At 44.9% G+C, this 22,214-nt stretch overlaps 1 protein-coding gene across 1 annotated transcript in view; it reads left to right on the top strand.

Moving 5' to 3' along the window:
- Positions 1–4,846: 4,846 nt before the first annotated feature.
- The window catches only part of LOC116513297 (coiled-coil domain-containing protein 158-like), a 33,844-nt gene continuing 16,476 nt past the window's right edge, over positions 4,847–22,214 (top strand). The window contains 9 exon segments of the mRNA XM_032224315.1: positions 4,847–4,954; positions 6,735–6,982; positions 10,905–10,995; positions 13,799–14,130; positions 15,658–15,706; positions 15,709–15,733; positions 17,709–17,819; positions 20,243–20,369; positions 21,295–21,414. Of these exon segments, the coding sequence (XP_032080206.1) occupies positions 6,746–6,982; positions 10,905–10,995; positions 13,799–14,130; positions 15,658–15,706; positions 15,709–15,733; positions 17,709–17,819; positions 20,243–20,369; positions 21,295–21,414 (1,092 nt within the window). The 5' untranslated portion in view covers positions 4,847–4,954; positions 6,735–6,745.

Raw genomic sequence — 22,214 nt, 5'->3', positions numbered from 1 at the left:
GCATAAAAATGTAATAAATATTGGGGTTAATATTTTAGCCTCAAGCGGGAAATTATATGAGCACAATTATGAACCACTTTGGCGGAGTATACAGATAGAGATGAAAAAAATGGGAGAAATTGCACTTATCCTTGCTGGGTAGGATAGCGGCAGTGAAAATGAACATCTTACCAAAATGTAATAAATAAAATAAAATAAATAAATAAATGCAAGGGGGACTCTTGAATCATTGACAGCCTTCTATCTTGCACCCAACACCAAGATGATTCCACTTCAGAACAGGTTCTGAATTCATTTGTTAATTCATTGTTAATAGGTGATGCCTTGAAAAATGACTTTCTGAAATTAGGAACTGCCTTCAAATGATAGACAAACCTGTTCATACATCCAGATAGCAGCTAACCAGTTGGTCAAAAACTCAGCCATTTCTGCTACCTCCTTAGATATGAAATCCTGGGATAACCTTTTCTCCTCCTTAACCAACCACAGCCACTTTCAACATTCACCGCCTACTGTTCATTTTTAACTATTATTATTATTGTTGATGATGATTTATAACTATTATTATTATTGTTGATGATGATTTATTTAAATTTATTATAGCCTCCATTCCCATAGATTCTGGGCGCTTACAAATACATTTTAAAAACCTCTGCAACTTTCTTGTTTCTTATCTCCTGGCTTTTATTAGTAGGATATGTGCAGGTAGTCCTCGACTTACGACCACAATGGAGCCCAACGTTTCTGTTGCTAAACAAGACCATGGTTCAATGAATTTGCCCCATTTTACGACCTTTCTTGCCACAGTTGTAAAGTGAATCACAGTTATTAAGTTCTTAAGTAGTTAAGTACACAGTCCTTAAGTGAATCGGCTTCCCCATCGACTATGCTGGTCAGAAGGTCGTAAAAGGGGATGGCGTGACTCTGGGACACTGCAACCGTCATAAATATGAGTCAGTTGCTAAGCTAGGAAAAGAAGGCCAACAGGTCTTGAATTGCACATTAATGATTAAAAGATTGCTTGAAAGTTTAATGGTTAATGATTGTTCTACTATAACACAGAGATGCTTAAAAGTGTAAGGAATTCTTGTAAATTTCCAGTGTTGCTTTTGGATTACAGGCCTACTTCGTATTATCATTATTTTGCTTTGTTGTGCTTGTGGTTAGAGTGCAGTACTGCAGGCTACTTCAGCTGACTGTTAGCTGCAGTTCAGCAGTTCAAATCTCACTTGCTCAAGGTTGACTCAGCCTTCCCTCCTTCCGAGGTGGGTCAAATGAGGACCCAGATTGTTGGGGGCCAGAGGCTGACTCTGTAAACCACTTAGAGAGGGCTGTAAAAGTACTATGAAGCGGTATATAAGTCTAAGTGCTATTGCTATTCCTTCCTTCCTTCCTCCTACCTACCTACCTACTTCCCTCCCTCCCTCCCTCCCTTCCTTCCTTCCTTCCTCCCTTAATTACCTTTCTCATTCTCTTTCCTGGTGGCACAGTGGTTAGAATGCAGTATTGCAGTTTAAGTCTGCCTACTACCAGCAGTTCGATCCTGACTGGCTCAAGGTTGACTCAGCCTTCCATCCTTCGGAGGTGGGTGAAATGAGGACCCAGATTGTTGGGGGCAAGAGGCTGACTCTGTAAACCGCTTAGAGAGAGCTACAAAAGCATTGTGAAGCGGTATATAAGTCTAAGGGCTATTGCTATCGCTTCAGAGATTCCCCGCAAGCAAAAAAGATTGCAATTTGCTGAAAACACAGATGATTAGTATTTTTAATTATTATTTAATTATTGTTATTTAATTAAGGCATTTACATTGTCTTTTTGGGAGTGGTGCAGTGGCCTAGTGTTGTGCCTGACTGCCCCTATTTTCTTGCCACTTGTTTGATTCGTGCACATGGTATGGCGCAAACTATTAAATGCTTGGTTTTGCTTGACAGCAGGACTGATAATCTTATTGCTATTGCTAATTGACTGGAGCCAGTGGTGGGTTTCAAATTTGTTTAGAACCTCTTCTGTAGGTGTGGTCTGCTTTGTGGGAGTGGCTTGCTGGCCAGGTGACCGGGTAGGAGTGGCTTGCCAGCCATGTGACTGGGTGAGCATGGCCAACTTGTAAAATGTGGTGAAACTCACTTAACAACGCTCTTGCTTAGCAACCAAAATGTTGGCTCAGGAACTCTGGCATTTGAAGCACGCAAGTCTTAAAGCTGTCAAGTTACAAGACCCTTGCACCCCTAACCCTTTAGAAAAAAAAACCCAGGGGTGTTCAAACTTGACAGCTTTAAGACTTGAGGATTTCAACTCCCACAATTCCTCCTCCAGTCATGTTGACTCAGGAACTCTGGCATTGAAGTGTGCAAGTCTTAAAGCTGTCAAGTTACAAGACCCTTGCACCCCTAACCCTTTAGGAAAAGGGTTGTGTTAGGGGTGTTCAAACTTGACAGCTTTAAGACTTGTGGACTTCAACTCCCAGAATTCCTCCTCTCGCTCTTCATCTTGATGATGTGCGGACGGGGCAGGGGGAGGGATGGGGGAGGGAGCTGGAACCGGTTATAAACGGCACTGAAGATTTGTGGAACCTCCTCTATAGAAGAGGTTAGAACTGGCAGGAACCCACCCCTGACTGGAGCATAGGGTAAACATAACTTTTATATGCACTGGGAAGCCCCAACACTTGGTGTGGCTTGCATTGTTACAATATTCCCTTTATTCTGGGGATCTGGATCTGAATGTTGTAAGCCGCCTTGCGGTATCGTCGTAACTTCGAATGGCCACTAAACAAATGGTTGTAAGTTGAAGACTATTGCCTCTGAATTTTAACCACATGACTGACAATAGGGATGGCCATAATGGTCATAAGTGTGAAAACTGGTCATAAGGCCCTTTTTTGGTGTCTTTGTAACTTTGAACAGACTCTAAATGAGCTGTTGTAAGTGGGGGGACTACCTGTGTACAGAAAATTCAAGCTCTGTAGTCATTTGGAACCATGCAAATGATTGGCAGAAATACGGAGACTGTGCTAAAATTTTGGTGCCTGTGAAGTTTGTTGTCTCTATCTATATATTTTAGATTATAGTTGAGTGATTGAACATCTCTCTGTCTTTAAAAACTCAACCTTCCTGAAGAAAGGCATTCTCTGGTTCAATATTTCTCAACCTTGGTCAACTTTAAGATGTGTGGATTTCAACTCCCAGAATTCTTCAGGCAGCATGGCTACCTGGGGAATTCTGGGAGTTGAAGTCCACACATCTTAAAGTTGCCAAAGTTGAAATTCTAGCTTTTCTTTTATTCAAAATGCTAGTTTTCAGTGAGTAGATCTGTTGTTTAGTCCAGGGGTCTCCAACCTTGGACCTGTGGACTTCAACTCCCAGAATTGAAGCAAAGACTTGTGGACTTCAATTCCCAGAAGCAAAGCTGGCTGAGGAATTCTGGGAATTGAAGTCCACAAGTCTTAAAGTTGCCAAGGTTGGAGACCCTGGTTTAATCTGTATACTTCCATTAGTACCCCAGCAGGGATGTAAAACCCAATTATAATTAAGTCAAGTTACGTTTTTGTGTCAGATCTTAGATCCTGGGAGATAGGATTAGGGTTAGGATTCTCTTGGCAAGTCCTTGTCTATTTCCTCATATAGATAATCCTCAATTTATGACCACAGTTGAGCCCAACATTTATGTTGTTAAGTGTGACATTTGTTAATACCAGTAGCACTTAGACTTATATACGGCTTCATAGTGCTTAACAGCCCTCTAAGCAGTTTTACAGAGTCAGCATATTGCCCCCAGCAATCTAATATAAACGACAAATATTTTGTAATGTCTTTTTATTGACATGATTTATCAAAACATTTATGAACTTGATTTATAATGTTGCAATAAAATAATTATTTTTTTGCAGGCTTTAAAAGAATGAGTAAGAATATTAATGAGCTAAGGTAGTACCTGCTTTTATACTCTTACCGACATTTAAAATTGGGATTCTATCATAATAAAATATTTTCTCTAAATAAGTGTTGTTAGCATTTCTCTGAACAATACAAAACCTCTGAACATGTTTTAAGTGTAAAAGGGATTGATGGTTTTCATGTTCACGTTACATTTAGGAAATGTGTTAACTACATTATATAGAAGGGCTGTGCCCATTTTGGAAATTGTTCAGAAGGATTCATGCAGAATTGGAATTTGCATGAACATAGCACCTCTTGCAGTGGTTCAGTGGCTAAGACACTGAGCCTGTCGATCAGAAAGGTCAGCAGTTCGGCGGTTTGAATCCCTAGCGCTGCCTAACAGAGTGAGCTCCCGCTACTTGTCCCAGCTTCTGCCAACCTAGCAGTTCGAAAGCACGTAAAAATGCAAGTAGAAAAATAGGAAACATCTTTGGTGGGAAGGTAACAGCGTTCCGTGTGCCTTTGGCATTTAGTCATGCTGGCCACATGACCATGGAGACGTCTTTGGACAGCACTGGCTCTTCGGCTTTGAAACAGAGATAAGCACCGCCCCCTAGAGTCGGGAACAACTAGCAAAGGGAACTTTTACCTAGCACCTCTTTGCTGATGATTAAAGCAGATGCGTTCAGACTCCCATGTATTTTACAAAAAAGATGTAGTTGCTTTAATAAGTCAAACCATTAAAGCAGCTGCGTCTTTAACCCAAAACAGTCTTTTCTCCAGCCTTATGCAGAAGTTTGGGGAAGTTTGGGGGGGGGGGAAAGACACAGCTGCTTTAATAAGGAGCAAAGAGGTGCTGTGCCAGTATGACTCCAAAGTAGCTCTTTTAAATCAATTCTGAAGAATGCACAGTGCTAGAATCCAGTACCGATTCCATTGACGATGTACCACTTAATTGTACAGGGAAGCATTACAGAAAAAATCACAAGAAACCCTGAAGCTTCAGGAAGAAGCAACCAAGTTCTCTTTGGAATCCACTGCACGTCAAGAAGGAATATCTTCTCCTTCTAGTGCCATAGGTACGTTTAATTAGCATGTATGCGAATTATAGTTGGCCTTTTTCCTGCAGGTAAACACAAATATTTTCAGATCGCTGTGGTTAAGGTCTGGCTCCCCTAAAGGGTTCCACCACAAAACCGCGGTAGACTAAAGCGCGCTCGACGAAAGCGCGTACGTGACGTCATCACAGCGCGACGAAAACAGCACGCTGTGAGCGGTAAACTTAAAATTAAAGGGTAAATCTAAACCTAACCCCCCCAAACCTAACCCTAAACCTAACCCTAAGCCTAACCCTTAACCTAACCCTAAACCTAACCCTATACCTAACCCTTAACCTAACGCTAAACCTAACGCTAACCCTTAACCTAACCCTAACCCTAACCCTAACGCTTAACCTAACCCTAAACCTAACCCTAACCCTTAACCTAACCCTAACCCTAACCCTAACCCTAACCCTAACCCTAACCCTAACCCTTACCTTTATGTGAATCGGCTTGCTTTAAAAGCGCTTTTTAAAGTGCCCTTTTTTCTCCGTGGTCGTATTTGTCGCGCTGCTGATGACGTCACGTACGCGCTTTAATCGGGCGCGCTTTAGTGGACCGCGGTTTTGACGGGTCACGCCCCTAAAGCACGTTAGGGTTCCAAATAGCATCTAAAAGTAAATCAGAGTCCAAGGCAAAGGATTCTTCAAAGTTCCAATTTATTAAGAGAGCCATGTTGGCACATCTGGGAAAACCCGAATCTGGAGGCTTCCCGGTTTTCCCCACCCAGTTGAAAATTCAAGATCTTTTCCCCACACCCACAAGTCCATCCCATGGTCCAATCTCCCACTGCCATGCTGGCAGCTTCCACCCATCCAGTTCAGGTCAGGTGCAGAGGTGCAAAGACAAAGGATGACCTTGGCTTTCTAGAAAAGAATTTTGTTATGGCTACATAGCATCTTTCAGCATCTCTGCCTCTTTTCTTCTGCACCCAACATCTGGAAGCCTGTGTGATCCCCCCTTTTCTGTTCAGGAGCTCAAGCCATGCGGTCCTGTCCACCCTTAAACCATCTTTCCAAGCGGCCTCCATGTTTTCCAGCATCTTTTCCCCCATGACCCGTCAAAACCGCGGTCCACTAAAGCGCGCCCGATCAAAGTGCGTACGTGACGTCATCAGCAACGCAACAAATAAAATTAAAAATAAATTAAATTAAAATTAAAATAAAATTAAAGCAAGCCGATTCACATAAAGGTAAGGGTTAGGTTTAGGGTTAGGGTTAGGGTTAGGGTTACGTTAAGCGTTAGGGTTAGGTTTAGGGTTAGGTTAAGGGTTAGCGTTAGGTTTAGCATTAGGTTAAGGGTTAGGTTTAGGGTTAGGTTTAGGGTTAGGTTAAGGGTTAGGCTTAGGGTTAGGTTTAGGGTTAGGTTTGGGGGGGTTAGGGTAAGGTTTTCGCGTTAATTTTAAATTTACCGCTCACAGCGTGCCGTTTTCGTCGCGCTGTGATGACCTCACATATGCGCTTTCGTCGAGCGCGCTTTAGTCTACCGCGGATTTGTGGTGGAACCCTTTTCCCCCACTTGGAACTGAACCCAGAAGGACATTTCCTTCCAACAATTTCTTCATTAAATTGATACGCTGCCTATTTGACTGTGGGAGCGACTCTGAGCAGCATACGGAGTAATAATTGAAAAAGATAAAATATAAAGACGGTTAATGAGAATTTTATAGAGATTAGCATTTCCCCCCCACCCCCACCCTTATATCATTCTTTGCTTTCTTCAATGGCTGTCACCTTCTTGGTCCGTGTGTGTGTTTTAGGGGTTCACAAGATGGCCAACCCCAAACCATCGTCAAGTTCAAGCAAGCCCAGCGGTACGGTCCTGGACAGCACCTCGTACAGGATTCCTAGTTCGAACAGTAGCCCTCCTAAGAGCGTTCCTTCCAAATATGAACTGGAGATCGCGAGCCCGAAAAAATCCGTTAGCTTTTCTGGAAAAGAGCAGGTGGAGAGCATCATGGAAGAATACGCCCAGCAAGTGAGAGATTTGCAGAAGAAGCTAAGCGAAGTAAGCATCAAGTTTGTCCTGGATTCTATTTTGTTTGAAAAATTTTATTTGTTGATTAAATTTATTTTTTTATTAAAAGTTTTAATAAGTTTTACAATTATATACCTTTCCCCTTCCCTCCCTCCCTACCCCCAGTCCCACCTCCCCTCCCACCCTCTCCCACCCAACCTCCCAGAGCAAATACAGGGTATAAAAATTTAGCAATCATAAACTAAAATAAACTAACAAACTTTAGTATTGTCCCTTCGCTTGTACTTTAACTCCCCTTTTGAAAAGCTAACTTTAGATAAGTTGTAACATTCCTTGTTCATTCATTCATAAGCTAACTGAACTTTCTTAGTCCCATATTTATGTTGAATATAATCAGTCCATTTTCTCCATTCCAACTTGTATTTCTCATCTGAATGGTCCTTGAGCAGTGATGTGCGGTGAGCTTTATGGCTGGTGAGGCAAGCGGGCAAAAGCCACCATATGTCTACCGCCCTAAGTCTGCCAGCACCGGGGCTTCAGCGGGGCCTTCGGAAAGCCCCGCCAAAGCCCTGGCGCATCTTTCCAAAAGCCCCACTGAAGCCCCGCCGCTGTGTCCGCCATACAGGCAGGATGCATCCCGCTCTATGGCAGACACAGCGGCAGGGCTTTAAAGCCCCGGCGCTGTGTCTGCCATACAGGCGGGACGCATACCTTGAGGTATGCTGATATTTTAGCCATCTCTGCTAAGATTGTTACTTTTAACGTCCATTCTTGAATATTAGGCAATTCTTCTTTCTTCCAGTTGTTGATTAAATTTAGAGGCTGCCCCTCTAGTTCTTTGGGGCAACTCTGTACAATTAATTACCCAGGCAGGTAATTTGACTTACCACTATTTGCTTAGTGACTGACGTTACAATGGGGTTGAAAAGCCGTACGACCTGTTTTCACACTTACGACCATCCCAACGTCCTCAGAATTCCCATGCTCAAAATTTGGACGCTTGGCAACTGACATGTGCTTATGACGGTTGCAGTGTTGTGGGGTCAACTGATCTCCATTTGTGATCTCTTGTGACATGCAAAACTGTTGTGGCCCAGCAGGAGCTGTTGGAGCTGCCAACAGACTCCGATAGCGAGGGACCCTATGAGTCGGCTTTGGATGATGTGGAGGATTCAGACTCTGAGCAGGGACCAGAGAGGCTGGTTGGCCACCAGGAGGCGCCTGAGGCATGGAGCAGCGGTGAAAGCCAAAAGGGAGTTTGTCCCTGATGTCAGGCCCTGGAGCAGTGGTGAAGACGTCAGGCCCTGGAGCAGTGGGGAGGAGCAAAGGGAGTTGGTCCCGGATGCCAGGCAAAGACGGGCAGATAAGCGCCAGCAGCAATTACGGAGACATAGAAGATAATCGGGCCCAGGTGGTTGTGATTAGACTCCTCCCAAGAGAGTATATAAGAAGAGACTTTGGGAGGAGACCTTTTGCAGGACACAACCATTATACTAAAGCTGGAGAAGCTCTTGTGTGTATCTCTTATCTGTGGGAGTCTGGGTTGCTGCCAAAGTCTTGTCTGTGAGTTATTACTGTGAATAAATTGGCTAACAGTAACCTTGTGTCGGTGTGACTCACCGTATGGAGGCAGGGTCAGAACACAAAGCTATTGGGGAAGCCAGATTCACTTAACAACCACGTTACTAACTAAAAAAACTTCAGTGATTCATTTAACGGTGGCAAGGAAAGTCGTAAAATGGGGCAAAATTCACTCTAGGGATAGAAATTTTGGGTTTCAGTTATGGAAACTGAAACTGAGGACGACTGTCCTGTAACTGAATATTCTCAGGCAACTAGAAACAACAGATGTGACAGTCCAGGCTGGGACTTTAGTATGTTATTGTTCTGACCCCCTCCTCCATCCAGTAACGAATGCCGAGACAAGCTTAACTGGAATGTATTTTAATAGCAAGACACCAAAACTTCAGTGGCTGAAAGCCAAGCAAAACAAACAGATAAGCACCTTGGCAGCAATTCAGACAAACTCAGGCAGCAATAAACACAGATAAGGCTTGGCAGCAATCCAGCCTGCAAGTTCCCAGTACTGTCCTCCAACATTCAATCCTGCGTTGACTTCTGCAAAGAGGGCAGTGTACACAAGTAGCTTTTTATAGTCTGGAGAGGAGCCTAATGACCACCAGCTGAGTACAATCACCTCCTGTAATTGCATAATTGTTCCTGACGCCTAGTAGCTCTTCGATGGCGTGCATCCAGGAACAACTCACTATTGGCCTCTGGCTCACTCTCCCTTGTCTCCTCCCCACTGGTCCAAGGCTCAGGTGCCTCCTGGTGGCCAACTAGTCTCTCTGCGCCCTGCTCGGAGTCGGAACCCTGTCCAGGGTCCTCCACATCCTCCAGAGCCAACTCAGAGGGCCCCTCGCTGTCGGAGTCTGGTGGCAGCTCCAACAGCACCTGCTGGGTCACAACAGTTATTAAAAAAACGGGGGGGGGGGGGACCAGGAAAAACAGAAAAGTAACTTCAGTTTAACATCTGTACCAAGAAAAGCTGAATTGTGCTGCATATAGATTAGGCCACATGTATGTTTAATTTCCCTTCTTTGTTTTGCTTCTGCTATTGTGGGGAGAAACTGCAGCTCAAAGATGGATAGCTTTGCAATCTGCCAGTTAAAACAAAACGTCTCTTTCCTCCTTAATAGATTTGTTGCGTGGTTAGGAGAAAAAAAACGTAAGTGTAAAAAAATAGTCATGTCAGTTGTCACTTTATGTTTGCCTGTGCCTTCACTGCCATGAAGTGAGAGACTGCCATGAAATGTAGAGAGAGAAAATGAAGTGGGGAATAGCTTGGGGAAATGAAAGTAAGCTTTGTATCTGCTCGAGACACTGCCTCAAGGTCGCCCAGCTGGGAGAAGGAGGGGGCCATATACCAGACTGCGCTTTGTCTGACTGTTATGAAAATACCTTGCCGGGACCTGATTGATGAAACTGGGGTTGGGCAATGAGAGATAGTTAAGGGAGGGAAAAGTAGAATATAGGTGTTGTGGCCCGCCAGTGGCCAGCAGAGCTGGCAGCAGATTCGGACAGTGAGGAGGTTGGGGAGTAACCTGGGCCAGTCCTGGAGTCTGGGGAAGGCTCTGATGAGGGCTCTGTGTCGGAGGCAGAGACGGGGCCAGGGCCATCCAACAGTTATCAGCTGCCTTTGGAGTCGGACTTCAGTGAGGCAGAGGAACAGCTGAAGCCTGTTCCCAGTGTGCCCATGTGCAGAGTTGCCAGGAGAAGGAAACAGGTAAGAAATCAAGGTTGACTTGGGAGTAAAGCCACAGGTGGACGGTGAATGGCCCCTCCAATAGGAAATAAAAGGGGAGTGAAAGGGGAGTGGAGTTTGCAGGAGAAAATTAGTTCGCTTCATTGGTTCGTGACTCTCTGAGGCTCCTTTCTGCAGAGATCGGCCTGGCAGCTCTCCAAGCCAGATAAGGTCTGTGACTATAAATCCTCCCTTGAAAGACTTTGCTGGATGGGAATGAGCAGAATTCACAGTCAATTAATAAAAGGGTTTTTTGCTGGGACAAGGAGTTTGTTTCATGCTCTTGAGAAGCCTCAGTCAGAACAATAGGGATTTGGGTACGCGATTCTCAATTTTGGCTTTGCAATATTGCAATGCACCTGATCTTTAATACATTATATCTTTCTCAATGAATGGAGCCAAGGACCATTTCTATTTTAGAGATTTAAGTAGCCGTGGTGGCGCTGTAACTTCAGTCACTAAACAAATGGTTGCAATTCAAGGACTAGTCTGTAGCAGGAAAGTTCCCAAGTGAATCCGTTCCCTAAGGAACGCTTTCTTTCCATTGCTGTGTTCCAGAAAATTTCTCCCCTGCTTCTTCTCTCTCTGCGGTTTCCTCTCTCCCATTCTCCCAGCATTTATTTAATTATCTCATTTCATCTCCCGTAGAACACAGAACAACACGAGCAACAGAAATTCGCTTTACGGCAATCAATTATTGAGCTGCAGAACAGCCTAGAAAATGCAATGAGAGAGAAGAATCCTTGAGTGAATTAAGGTGAGTCCCCCCCCTTAGCCCGAACCAAACAGAGTCACTAATCCCAGGTAAATATTTCTTGGCAATTACTTTTTCTGGGTTGGCTCCAAAATGATTGAAGTGGGAAATGATTTCTATATCTAAATATGTTTTATTTTCATTTCATTTCGTAGAATCACATATATACTGTGCATAACTGGGGCATATAACATTGAACAATAAACACAGCCCGCCCTCTTGTCAACAATACCCCCCAAATACAGACCCAATACACCACTTCGACCCACCATACACCCTTTCTTTCGCCCCCCCTCCAACTTTCGTTCTTCCTCCAACGTTCCCCTCTATCCTACTTCCCTTCCCCCTCTATCACTCCTCTCTCCCAATACACTCCCTCCCTTCCTTCTCACCCTCCCTCAATCCTTTCTCTCACCCTCTCTACCCCTCTTTCTTCTTTCCCTCTACTCCTCCCTTCGGTGTATCTCTGCTATCTATCAATATATTCAGCTTGTCTTATTTTAACCACTAGAGTTAAAGAGCAACAGTATACAAGTGCAATCGTGTTATTTTAAAATCTAACATGTACTATATTTCCCCCTCCCCCCTCCCCCCTAAGACCCCAACTCCCTTCCCTCCCCCCGACTTCCCAGAGCCCGTACACGGTGTAGCTTTTTAACAAACACAGTCTAAAATTTGTTAAAACAAAGGAAATTAAGGGAAAAAAAAGAGAGTCAATAAGATCTCTACGTTGAACTCAGCTTCTTGCTGTTACCCAAACTTTAAACAATTTAACTTATTCCTAATCTTAAGCATAAGCTATCTGGAATTTCTTAGTCCCATATTTATTTTGTGAATAGTCAATCCATTGGGGAAATGATTTCAAAGGGAGATGAGTCTTCTTTCTTTCTTTCTTTCTTTCTTTCTTTCTTTCTTTCTTTCTTTCTTCTTTCTTTCTTTCTTTCTTTCTTTCTTTCTTTCTCACTCACTGTCAAATATCCAGTGGCTAATCCACGAAAAAGAAACTCCTGGGACATTATTTTACCAAGAATACAAACCTTACTGAATAAGCCACATTAGCCACTATTTTTTGGAACTGATCCATTTAGTGGAAGGCAGGAGTTTTCTATCAGCTAGATTGTCTTGAATATTCTCAACGGTTTCCTCCAGGCAGGCAGTGGACCGGTTTGTTGATTCAGCTTTGCTACACTTTTAGGAGGTGTGAAATGCTTTGGACTGAACACCCAGGCAGCTCATTAAGAGTCCCCCGCCCCCATTTCCCGCAGCCACCTGGGGTTAAAAACGGCAAAAGGTGCTGGTTTATTATTCTATTGTGTTTGTTTGCTTTTCTGGTATTATGGGAATAAAAATATGGTAAAAATATGATAAAAATATGGGAGGTGGAGGGGCACCAAGGTAAATCTTCTGACAGCTGACCCAGAAACGGACTGCTGAATGTCACTTCGCGTCTGCAGTTAAAAAACCTCCTTCCGGGCAGTTTCCGAAGGCTTTTCAATTTAAAGCAGGAGTCTCCAAAGTTTGCAACATTAAGACTTCCACTGGGTTTCAACTCCCAGAATCCCCAGCCAGCCATGCTGCTAAGTTTGGAGAGTCCTGATTTAAAGCGTGTTTTTCTTTTTTGCCAAGTGAAAAGTGGCTGAAAAGTGAGTCCTGATTTTTTCCTTCTAACACCTCACTCTTTCTTTTTCTTTCCCTTTCTTTCTCCCTTCTCTTCCTCTCTCTCTCTCTCTCTTTCTCTCTTTCTTTCATTCTTTCTATCAGGCGAATCAGCAGGGAGAAAAGGCTTTAACAAAATAAATTTTAAAAAAAGCTTCTGAAGATTGCGTGCCTTACAGCTGAGCCGCCTGATCATAGGAAGCTTTCTTTTTTAACTACCAGTTTGCTGGAACCCTGGAAATTTTTGCTACCGGTTCCTGGGACCCGGGGCCAACCAGTAGCATTTCACCCCTGTTCCTAGGGAAGGATACTGGAAAATCCCCATCCCCTTCCCACTCCATTAACCTGCTTTCCAGCTCCGTTCTCCTGTGCAGGGCAACAGAAGAAGACCCAGCCGATCGGCTGGGACGTTGATCAATTGAGACTCGGGGCAGCAGAGAATAGATGGGGACAGTGGTGGGTTTCAGAAATTGTTCGAGCCTACTCTGTGGGTGTGGCCTCCTTTGTGGGAGTGGCTTGCCGCCCATGTGACCGGGTGGGAGTGGCTTGCTGCCCATGTGACCGGATATGAAGATGCCGACGACACTTGTCAGAACCACCTTAAATTACCCCACACACAGCACTGGTATGCATAAGAATATGATGTAAACTTGTTTTTGAAAAGGCATCTTTGGTTTGCCTTAAAACAACTTCAACACACGCAATGTTCTGATTGCACCACAAACGCAGTAGTCATCCTTACCTTTCACAGAGGCCCTGAGTTTTATAAATAGGAGCATGATAGTGTAGAATAATCATATCCAAGGACCAGGGGTGGGTTTTCAAAAAATTTTGGAAGCTCTTCTGTAGGTGTGGCCTGCTTTCCGGGTCCACTAGTGGAACCTCTTCTAACCGGTTCGGTAGATTTGACGAACCGGTTCTACCGAATAGGTGCGAACTGGTAGAAACCCACCTCTGGATGGGGGCGTGGCCAGCCAGAGGTGGTATTTGCCAGTTCTCTGAACTATTCAAATTTCCCTATCAGTTCTCCAGAACCGGTCAGAACAAGCTGAATACCACCCCTGGTTTTAACCTCCATCCCCCTCTAATCATCTTTGTTGCTTTTTTTCTTCTTTGGGTTGGATTCTCCCTTGCCTGATCAACAGACGGAAGGAATCTTACTCGCAAGAAGGCCACAACAGCAGGCTAAGGGCCACGGTGGAGGAGCTGCAGACGGCCAGCCTGCTCCAGGAGGAGATGCTGAAGGAATCCAGTAGCCAGATCGACTATCTGAAAAAGTTGGTCCAGGGCCATGACGATGTGTTCGAACAGCTCCGCAGTCTTCTCCTGCACTACGAAGGTGGTCCGGACCAGAACACGTATGGATACGAAACCGTTGCGAATGTCCGGGTTTCCTACTTGCCCACTGCTTTCGCCAGGATTCTCCAGGACTTCGAAACGGAGGTGTTTGCGCTTGAAAAGCAAGTTTGTCCCAGTACGTGATTTTTCCCCCCCGCTCTCTACAGTTGCTTATCTTCACACCAAATTTGAAAAATGTAGAGGTAGCCCTTGACTTACGGCCGCACTGAGCCGAACACTGGTGTTGTTATGCGAGACAGTCATTAAGTAAATTTGGTCCCATTTTATGACCGTGGCTGCTGGGAAACTGCCCTCGGCTTATGGCCACAATTGAGCCCAACGTTTCTGCTGCTAAGCGAGACAGCAGTTAAGTGAAATTGTGCCCCGTTTACCACCTGCAGTTGTTAAGTTAAGAACAACGGTTGTTAAGTGAATCTGGCTTCCCCATTGACTTGGCTCGTCAGAAGGTCGTAAAAGGGAATAGCATGGCCCTGGGGCACTGCAACCGTCATAAATATGAGTCTGTTTCCAAGCATGTGAATTTTGATCACATGACCATGGGGATGTTGCGATGGTCATAAGTGTGAAAAATGGCCATAAGTCACTTTTTTTGCAAGTGCCATTGTAACTTGGAACGCTCACTAATTGAACCCTTGTAATCTGAGGACCACCTGTAGTCTGAGGAAACAGGAGTAAGGGACTGTCTTATGCTATCTAATGGAAATGTAGATGGAATTCCTCAAAAACATGTTATCAGCCCTGACAGTAGGATAAGGCAGCATTGTCAGAGGCAGAATGAAAATTATTGCCTTCATTTTAAATTGTTCCTTCATTTTAAATGTTTAGATCATTTTCGTGTCACTCATCAAGAAAATTATTGATTGTCCAGATATTTATTTATAGGGGGAAAATGTCCGGACCAAACGTAATTTCTAATGTCGGATTTTCCCCCTTATTAGAGGGAGGGATTTTCCGCTACACTGTAGAGTAGAAGCCATTTTACGGCAGTACAGTAGAATCCATTTAAAGCCACAACAGACTGTATCTTAACAGAACCCACCTCCCCAAAGGGATGTTAGGGGTGTCTTACCCCCACAGTATTTTTCTCCAGAGTGTAAGTCATCTGTGCACCAAGTTTCGTTGAAAATTGCTCGAGGCATTCCAAAGTTATGCCGAACATACACACACACATACACACAGACACACACACAGCCATTTTTTGTATATATAGCAATAGCAATAGCAGTTAGACTTATATACCGCTTCATAGGACTTTCAGCCCTCTCTAAGCGGTTTACAGAGTCAGCATATCACCCCACAGTCTGGGTCCTCATTTCACCAACCTCGGAAGGATGGAAGGCTGAGTCAACCTTGAGCCGGTGAGATTAGAACCGCTGAACTGCAGATAACAGTCAGCTGAAGTGGCCTGCAGTACTGCACCCTAACCACTGTGCCACCTCGGCTCTTGGAAGATGTTAGTGTAAAAAATAGATACTCAACAAACTTGAGGTTATTCCCCTTATCTGTCTTAGCACCATGTTTCATAAAATGGCCACAGTGTTCTGACTACTGAGGGAAATTATCGTTTACACGATAATAGTTGCTTGCATTAGAATAATTTTTAACTAATCACAATTTGTGATGTTTTATCAGCTGGAAGAGCAAATAGATATGTTGCAAAGAGAATCGCAGTCGAAAACCGAAATTTGCTTCAGCAACATCAGGACAGGTACGCCGTTTCTTCGTTTTTAAATACATTTCAGATTATTTGCGTGTCACTCGTCAAGAAACATTTCCCACGGCAGTTCACAGATAGTCCTTGACTTACAACCATGATGAGGCGCAGCAGTTCCATTGCCAAGAAAGGCAATGTGATGATCCAGGGCATGGCACAGAGGCAGGGGTGAGTTCCGGCAGTCACCACTGCCGGTTTGCTCACGCCATGCCATGCGTGTGCCATGTGCTTGATGCGGGCCAATCTACCCCCCATAAAAGATGAAGAAGAAGCTCATCAAAAAATTTGGGGAATCGGGGGAGGTGTGTCATAAAATATACTCCATTCCTAGGTTGCTTAATAAAATTAAGAACCAGAGGTTTACCCAATGAGACGGCTTCCAAATAATTATTCTAGTGAAGGCATGTACATCAGCCATTCATTGTTACAAGAGAAGGAAGAAGGAAGGGTTTAGAACAAAGGGTGTCCATCCTTGGCAGCTTTAAGTCTTGTGGACTTCAACTCCCAGAATTCCTCAGCCAAGTCCACAGGTCTTAAAATTGCCAAGGTTGGAACAAGGTTAGAACAACCCTGAACGGGAAGTGCGGTTAGTCCTTGACTGATGAGCACAATTGAGCCCAGATTCCTGTTGTTAAATGAGACCTTTGTTAAAGTGAGATTTGCCCCATTTTACAGCTTTTCTTGCCACAGTCGTTAACCGGACCGCTGCAGTTTATAAGTTAGTAGCCCGGCGGTTAAGTGAATCAAAGGTCATAATATGAAGCAGTTGCCAAGCGTCTCGATTTTGGACACATGATCACGGGGATGCCGCAAAGGTTGTAACTATAACTATAACTGTAACTGCACTGGCTGCCTGTTGATCTCCGGGTACGCTTCAAGGTGCTAGTCGTCACCTACAAAGCCCTTCATGGTATTGGATCTGGGTACTTGAGAGACCGCCTACTGCCAATTACCTCCCAAAGACCCATTAGATCCCACAGACTAGGCCTCCTCCGAATTCCATCAGCCGGCCAGTGTCGACTGGCGACTACCCGGAGGAGGGCGTTCTCTGTGGCTGCTCCGACCTTCTGGAACGAACTCCCCGTGGAGATTCGAACCCTCACCACCCTCCAGGCCTTCCGCATAGCCCTTAAAAACCTGGCTGTTCCGACAGGCCTGGGGCTAAAGACTTGCTGCCCCACTTCGAATGGTATGATTGTTGTGCTTTTAACCATGTATGGTTTTTATGTTTTTGTAACTCTGTTTGTATTTCCCCTCCTTTTTGAGTTATGAGCCGCCCTGAGTCCCTTCAGGGAAAAGGGCGGCATACAAATAAATTAAACCAAAATTAAACCATATAAAAAATGGTCATGTCACATATAAAAGGGCAGGGGGAAACCAGGGTCTCCGCGGGATGGGCGTGTACTATAATATTTTTCCCTTTTTCTTTTTTTTCTTTTTTTGTATTTAGATGTATATGTATATGTCTATGTGTCATTTGTATTTTTCAAAAAATATTTTTTTTAAAAAGTCACATTTTTTTCAGTGCCGTAACTTCAAACGTTCACTAAACGAACAGTTGTAAGTCGAGGACATATATATTCTCATGGCCAACTCTTTCCCCACTTGCCGTGTTTTATCCTAAATTTCTAACTTAGCAGTTAGACTTATATACCGCTTCACAGGGCTTTCAGCCCTCTCTAAGCGGTTTACAGAGTCAGCATATCACCCCCAACAACAATCCGGGTCCTCATTTCACCCACCTCGGAAGGATGGAAGGCTGAGTCAACCTTGAGCCGGTGAGATTTGAACAGCCGAACTGCAGAACTGCAGTCAGCTGAAGTAGTCTGCAGTGCTGCATTTAAACACTGCGCCACCTCGGCTCTGTGGCCCTATTAAAGCTTGACGAGAGATTATAATCAGCACATTAGACCACAGATGCCTTATCGCTATTGATGGTGCTTTTTGCATGGTTTTGTTTTAATAACAGTGTCGAGAGGCTGATCGGGGAACATGAGCAGGATCTGGAAGTACTGAGGGAGGCAGCGAAGGCTTCCCACAGCCATGCCAACAATATTCAAAGCCAGATGGAAATCATTCAGTACGTAACACTCTTCCTAAGGGCCTCCCAGCAAATGTTCCCAAGAAGCCTTTCATGAAACTCCACCACTCTTAAGACCTGGGGACTTCAACTCCCAGAATTCCCCAGGCAGCACATCTAAAGCAATTGCCCCAAAGATGCTATTTCCAAAAGGCAACTGGACTTTCTTGATAGTTTGTTTGTTTTTTTCATTTGAAAACATTTTGCTTCTCATCCGAGAAGCTCCTTCAAATTGGGGCCCACAGATTCGGACAGTGAGGAGGTTGGGGAGGAACCTGGGCCAGTCCTGGAGTCTGGGGAAGGCTCTGATGAGGGCTCTGTCTCGGAGGCAGAGAGGGGTCCAGGGCTATCTGACAGTTATCAGCTGCCTTCGGAGTCAGACATCAGTGAGGCAGAAGAACAGCTGGAGCCTGTTCCCAGTGTGTGCATGCACAGAGTTGCCAGATGAAGGGAACAGCTAAAGAAGAGGGGTCGACTTGAGAGTAAGGCCACAGGTGGACGATGAATAGCCCCTCCCAGAGGAAATAAAAGAGGAGCAAAAAAAGGAGTGGAGTTTGCAGGAGACAATTCGCTCGCTTAATTGGCTCGTGACTCTCCGGGACTCCTTGCCAGGTTCTGCAGCTATTGGCCTGGCAGCTCTCCAAGCCAGATAAGGTCGGTGACTGTAAATCCTCCCTTGAAAGACTTTGCTGGATGGGAATGAGCAGAATTCACAGGAAATTAATAAAAGGGGTTTTTTTCAGGACAAGGAGTTTGCTTCATGCTCTTGGGAAGCCTCAGACAGAACACATACATTCACACATTTTTTTCAAAGGCAGAAAGCCAAGAAACTCCCGTTGCCTTTTTTGGGGGAAAGTACCTTTGGGACAACTGTGACCTGGATGATTGACAATCTCCATAGACATCAGCTGAGAATGTAAGACACCCAGTCTGTCCATCGGAAATCTTGATTCAGGAATTCCAGCCAAAGAGTTAAAGAGAAAGCCTTAAACGGAGCATGGTGACCTTCCTTCTGGTTCTTTGTCTCATGCTCCTGGCCCACAGAGGCAGAGAAGACACAATGCACGGTGGCCTGTACGAATTGACAAACCTGTTTCCCACCCCACCCTCCCCAAACATTTATCTGGCTCTTCAACTTGCGCATATAGTGTTTATTTACCATGACTGCAAAACTGCAGGAGTGCTGCGGTGGGCCAGAGGGGTAGCTCTCGCCTTACAATCAGGAGGCTGTGAGTTCGATCCTAGGTAGAGGCCAGATATTACTCTCTCTCTGGGCACACTGAGAATATATCTGCCGAACAAAACTCCACACTGGCGACGGGAAGGGCACCCGGCCATTAAAACACTCTGCTAGCTCCAATCAGTTGCCCAGACTCCACCCCATAAGGAATTATGGGCAGGGATGGGATTGAAAAATTTTAGCAACCAGTTCTTTGCCTGGTTGTCAAGTGGGCATGGCCATGGTGGGTGTTGCCTACTCGGGCTCCTGCACTATGGTGGGAGGGGCATTTTCACCCTCCTCAGGCTCCAGAGGTGTTCCTCGAGCCTCCAGGAGGATGAAACGGCCTCCCTGGGCTCAGGAGGCCCCCAGAAGGCGAGAAATGGACCAGTTTCGGATTTTCAGGAGGCCCGTTTTTCACTCTCCCACAGCCTCCACAAGGGCCCTGCACTTACCTGGCATGAGGAACGGAGGGGCGGAGCAGGATGGGCAGGGCCACCCAGTCCTTGGAACTACCAGTTCAGCGAACCAGGTGTAAATTAACATCCGGTTCGCCCGAACTGGTCCGAACCAGCTGAATCCCATCCCTGATTATGATGGCCGAACCAGTCTGAACCAGCTGAATCCCACCCCTGATTATGGGGTCCAACTGGTCTGAACCGGCTGAATCCCACCCCTGATTATGATGTCCGAACTGGTCCAAACTGGCAGAATTCCACCCCTGATTATGGTGTCCAAACCGATCTGAACCGGCTGAACCCCACCCCTGATTATGATGTCCGAACCGGTACAAACCAGCTGAATCCCACCCCTGATTATGATGTCCAAACCAGCCCGAACCAGCTGAATCCTATTCCTGATTATGATGTCCGAACTGGTCCAAACCAGCTGAATCCTCCCATGATTATGGTGTCCAAACTGGTCCGAACTGGCTGAATCCCACCCCTGATTATAATGTCCGAACCGGTCCGAATCAGCTGAATCCCACCCCTGATTATGGGTCCGAACCGGCTGAATCCCACTCCTGATTATGGGGTTATTAAAATAAGGTAATGATAACTGCAAAACTGCACTTTGGGCAGTGATTTGTCATGTCTCATTGTCTACTTAGATTTCAAGCATTATTCTCCCCTTTATAAGTACGCTGTCTGCTCCTGAATATTTTGGATTCTCACTTGGGTTTCATTTCCTCTCTTATTCTCAGAGAACAAGCCAAAAATCAGAAATCTTTGTATACGCGCCAAATCAGTCAGCTGGAAGGCACCATTTCTCAACTGCGCTCTGAGCTACGGGAAGCCATGAGGATGTCCCAGGATAAGGTGAGCTTGAGAGTGTTGGCGACCTTTGAAATTTTGGGGGGGAAATTTACCTTGGTGATTGTAAACGCAGCTCATTTCCTGACTACAGGTAGTCCTCGACTTACGACAGTTCATTTAGTGACTGTTCAAAGTTACAACAGCCCTGAAAAAAAGCGACTTATGACTGTTTTCCACCCTTAGGACCGTTGCAGCTTTCCCATGGTCACGTCCGACTCTGCCTTTATATATAATATTCTGCCTTTTCAATATTTCCCAGGACATTTCATTTTTCTAGGAGAGGGGTGGGTTTTAACTTCCATGACCCGACAAATGCGCGCACGAACAAAGCGTGCCGACAAAACCGTGGTGCTAAAACCGCAACGTCATCAATGCGCCGACAACAGCCGCAGACAACAGCGCGCCGACAGAAGCGCGATTTAGGTTAAGGTAAGGGTTAGGTTTACGGTTAGGTTTAGGGTTAGGGTTAGGGTTACGTTTAGGGTTAGGGTTAGGTTAGTGTTAGGGTTAGGTTAAGGGTTAGGGTTAGGTTTAGGGTTAGGGTTAGGGTTAGGGTTAGGTTTAGAGCGTGCTTCTGTCGGCGCACTGTTGTCGGCGCGCTTCAGCACCTCATTCATCGGCACGGTTTAGAACTCACGGTTTTGCCACCGCGGTTTAGTCGGGCGCACTTTTGTCAAGCGCCCTTTTGTCGGTGAACCTTAACTTCCTACACTGCCTTCTAGGATATTTTTTTTCCTGGTGGTTCTCAGCCGGCTCTTAACTAGATCTGGCCAGGTTTAGTTTTTGCAACTCAACCAAGGCCAGCTAAGCGTCGCCACCTTCTTGAGCTGGGCTGCAAAGGGAAGTTTAAAAAGGAAAAACACTGAGATTCTTAGGCACCTGCGTTCTGTGCCCCCCTACGAGGGTCGTTTCTGAGTGTGTTTTTGTGTTAATGCTTTAGATAGAAGATCTGGAGAAGCAGCTGCACCTGGTTCACTCTGAGATGACTGAAGCTCAGATTGAAAGGGATCAATACAGCCAAGAGACTGGAAACTTAGATGATGAGGTTCAGCAATTGTTGGTAGGAATCTGGCACAGGTCACACAGCTTCCTTTTTTTTTTTACAGGCTTTTGTGAATCTCGGGGGTTCGTAATTGAACTGAGTCAGTCAAATTCCATGACTTTATGAGGAACTCAGGCCATTAGATGACCAAACTCATCTTCATGATAATGCCATGCATTCATACTTTCAACTCCAGTGGCACTGACCCTTGAGCCCCACTCAGCCTACTGACCAAGTGTCAGTGGGGTGTAGGCAGCGGCGGGATTCAAAAATGTTAACAACCAGTTTTTCTGCCTAGTTGTTGGGTGGTAAAGAGGAGCAGCTTAAGATGAACCTGGTTCATTTACCTGTTGCAGGTAAAGAGTTGCAAATTTATTCTCCCCCACTTCCTTTGTCACATTGCTTGTTGCCTAAGAGATTATGAGTCTAGAATTGCTACCTTCTGCCTTTCTTCCCTGGCCCTATGTGTGTGGAGTACATGTTCTTCATATATTCTGTTTTATTTATTTATCAACTTGTATGCTGCCCATCTCACCCAATTGCTTAGTACAATGTAGCTAGTCAAGTAGTTACTTATCTCTATAGAGGCTGTTGTTAAATAAATCTAATTTTGTGAGTTGATTAATGCTTATATTCATATATGGGTGGGTGGTGGGTGGATGTAGTATAGTGTGTGTGTGTGTGTGTGTGTTTGTGTATAGGTAGGTAGATAGATAGATAGATAGATGGAGGATGGATGGATGGATGGATAGATGATAGATAGATAGATAGATAGAAAATTTCTTGCACACAGGGAACATTTCTTCTACCACATTTTA

Source organism: Thamnophis elegans, chromosome 9, assembly GCF_009769535.1.
Source record: "Thamnophis elegans isolate rThaEle1 chromosome 9, rThaEle1.pri, whole genome shotgun sequence".
In the NCBI taxonomy this organism is placed as follows: Eukaryota; Metazoa; Chordata; class Lepidosauria; order Squamata; family Colubridae; genus Thamnophis; species Thamnophis elegans.
The sequence above is the reverse complement of the archived record's forward strand: the minus strand, read 5'-3'. Positions and strand labels throughout refer to the sequence as shown.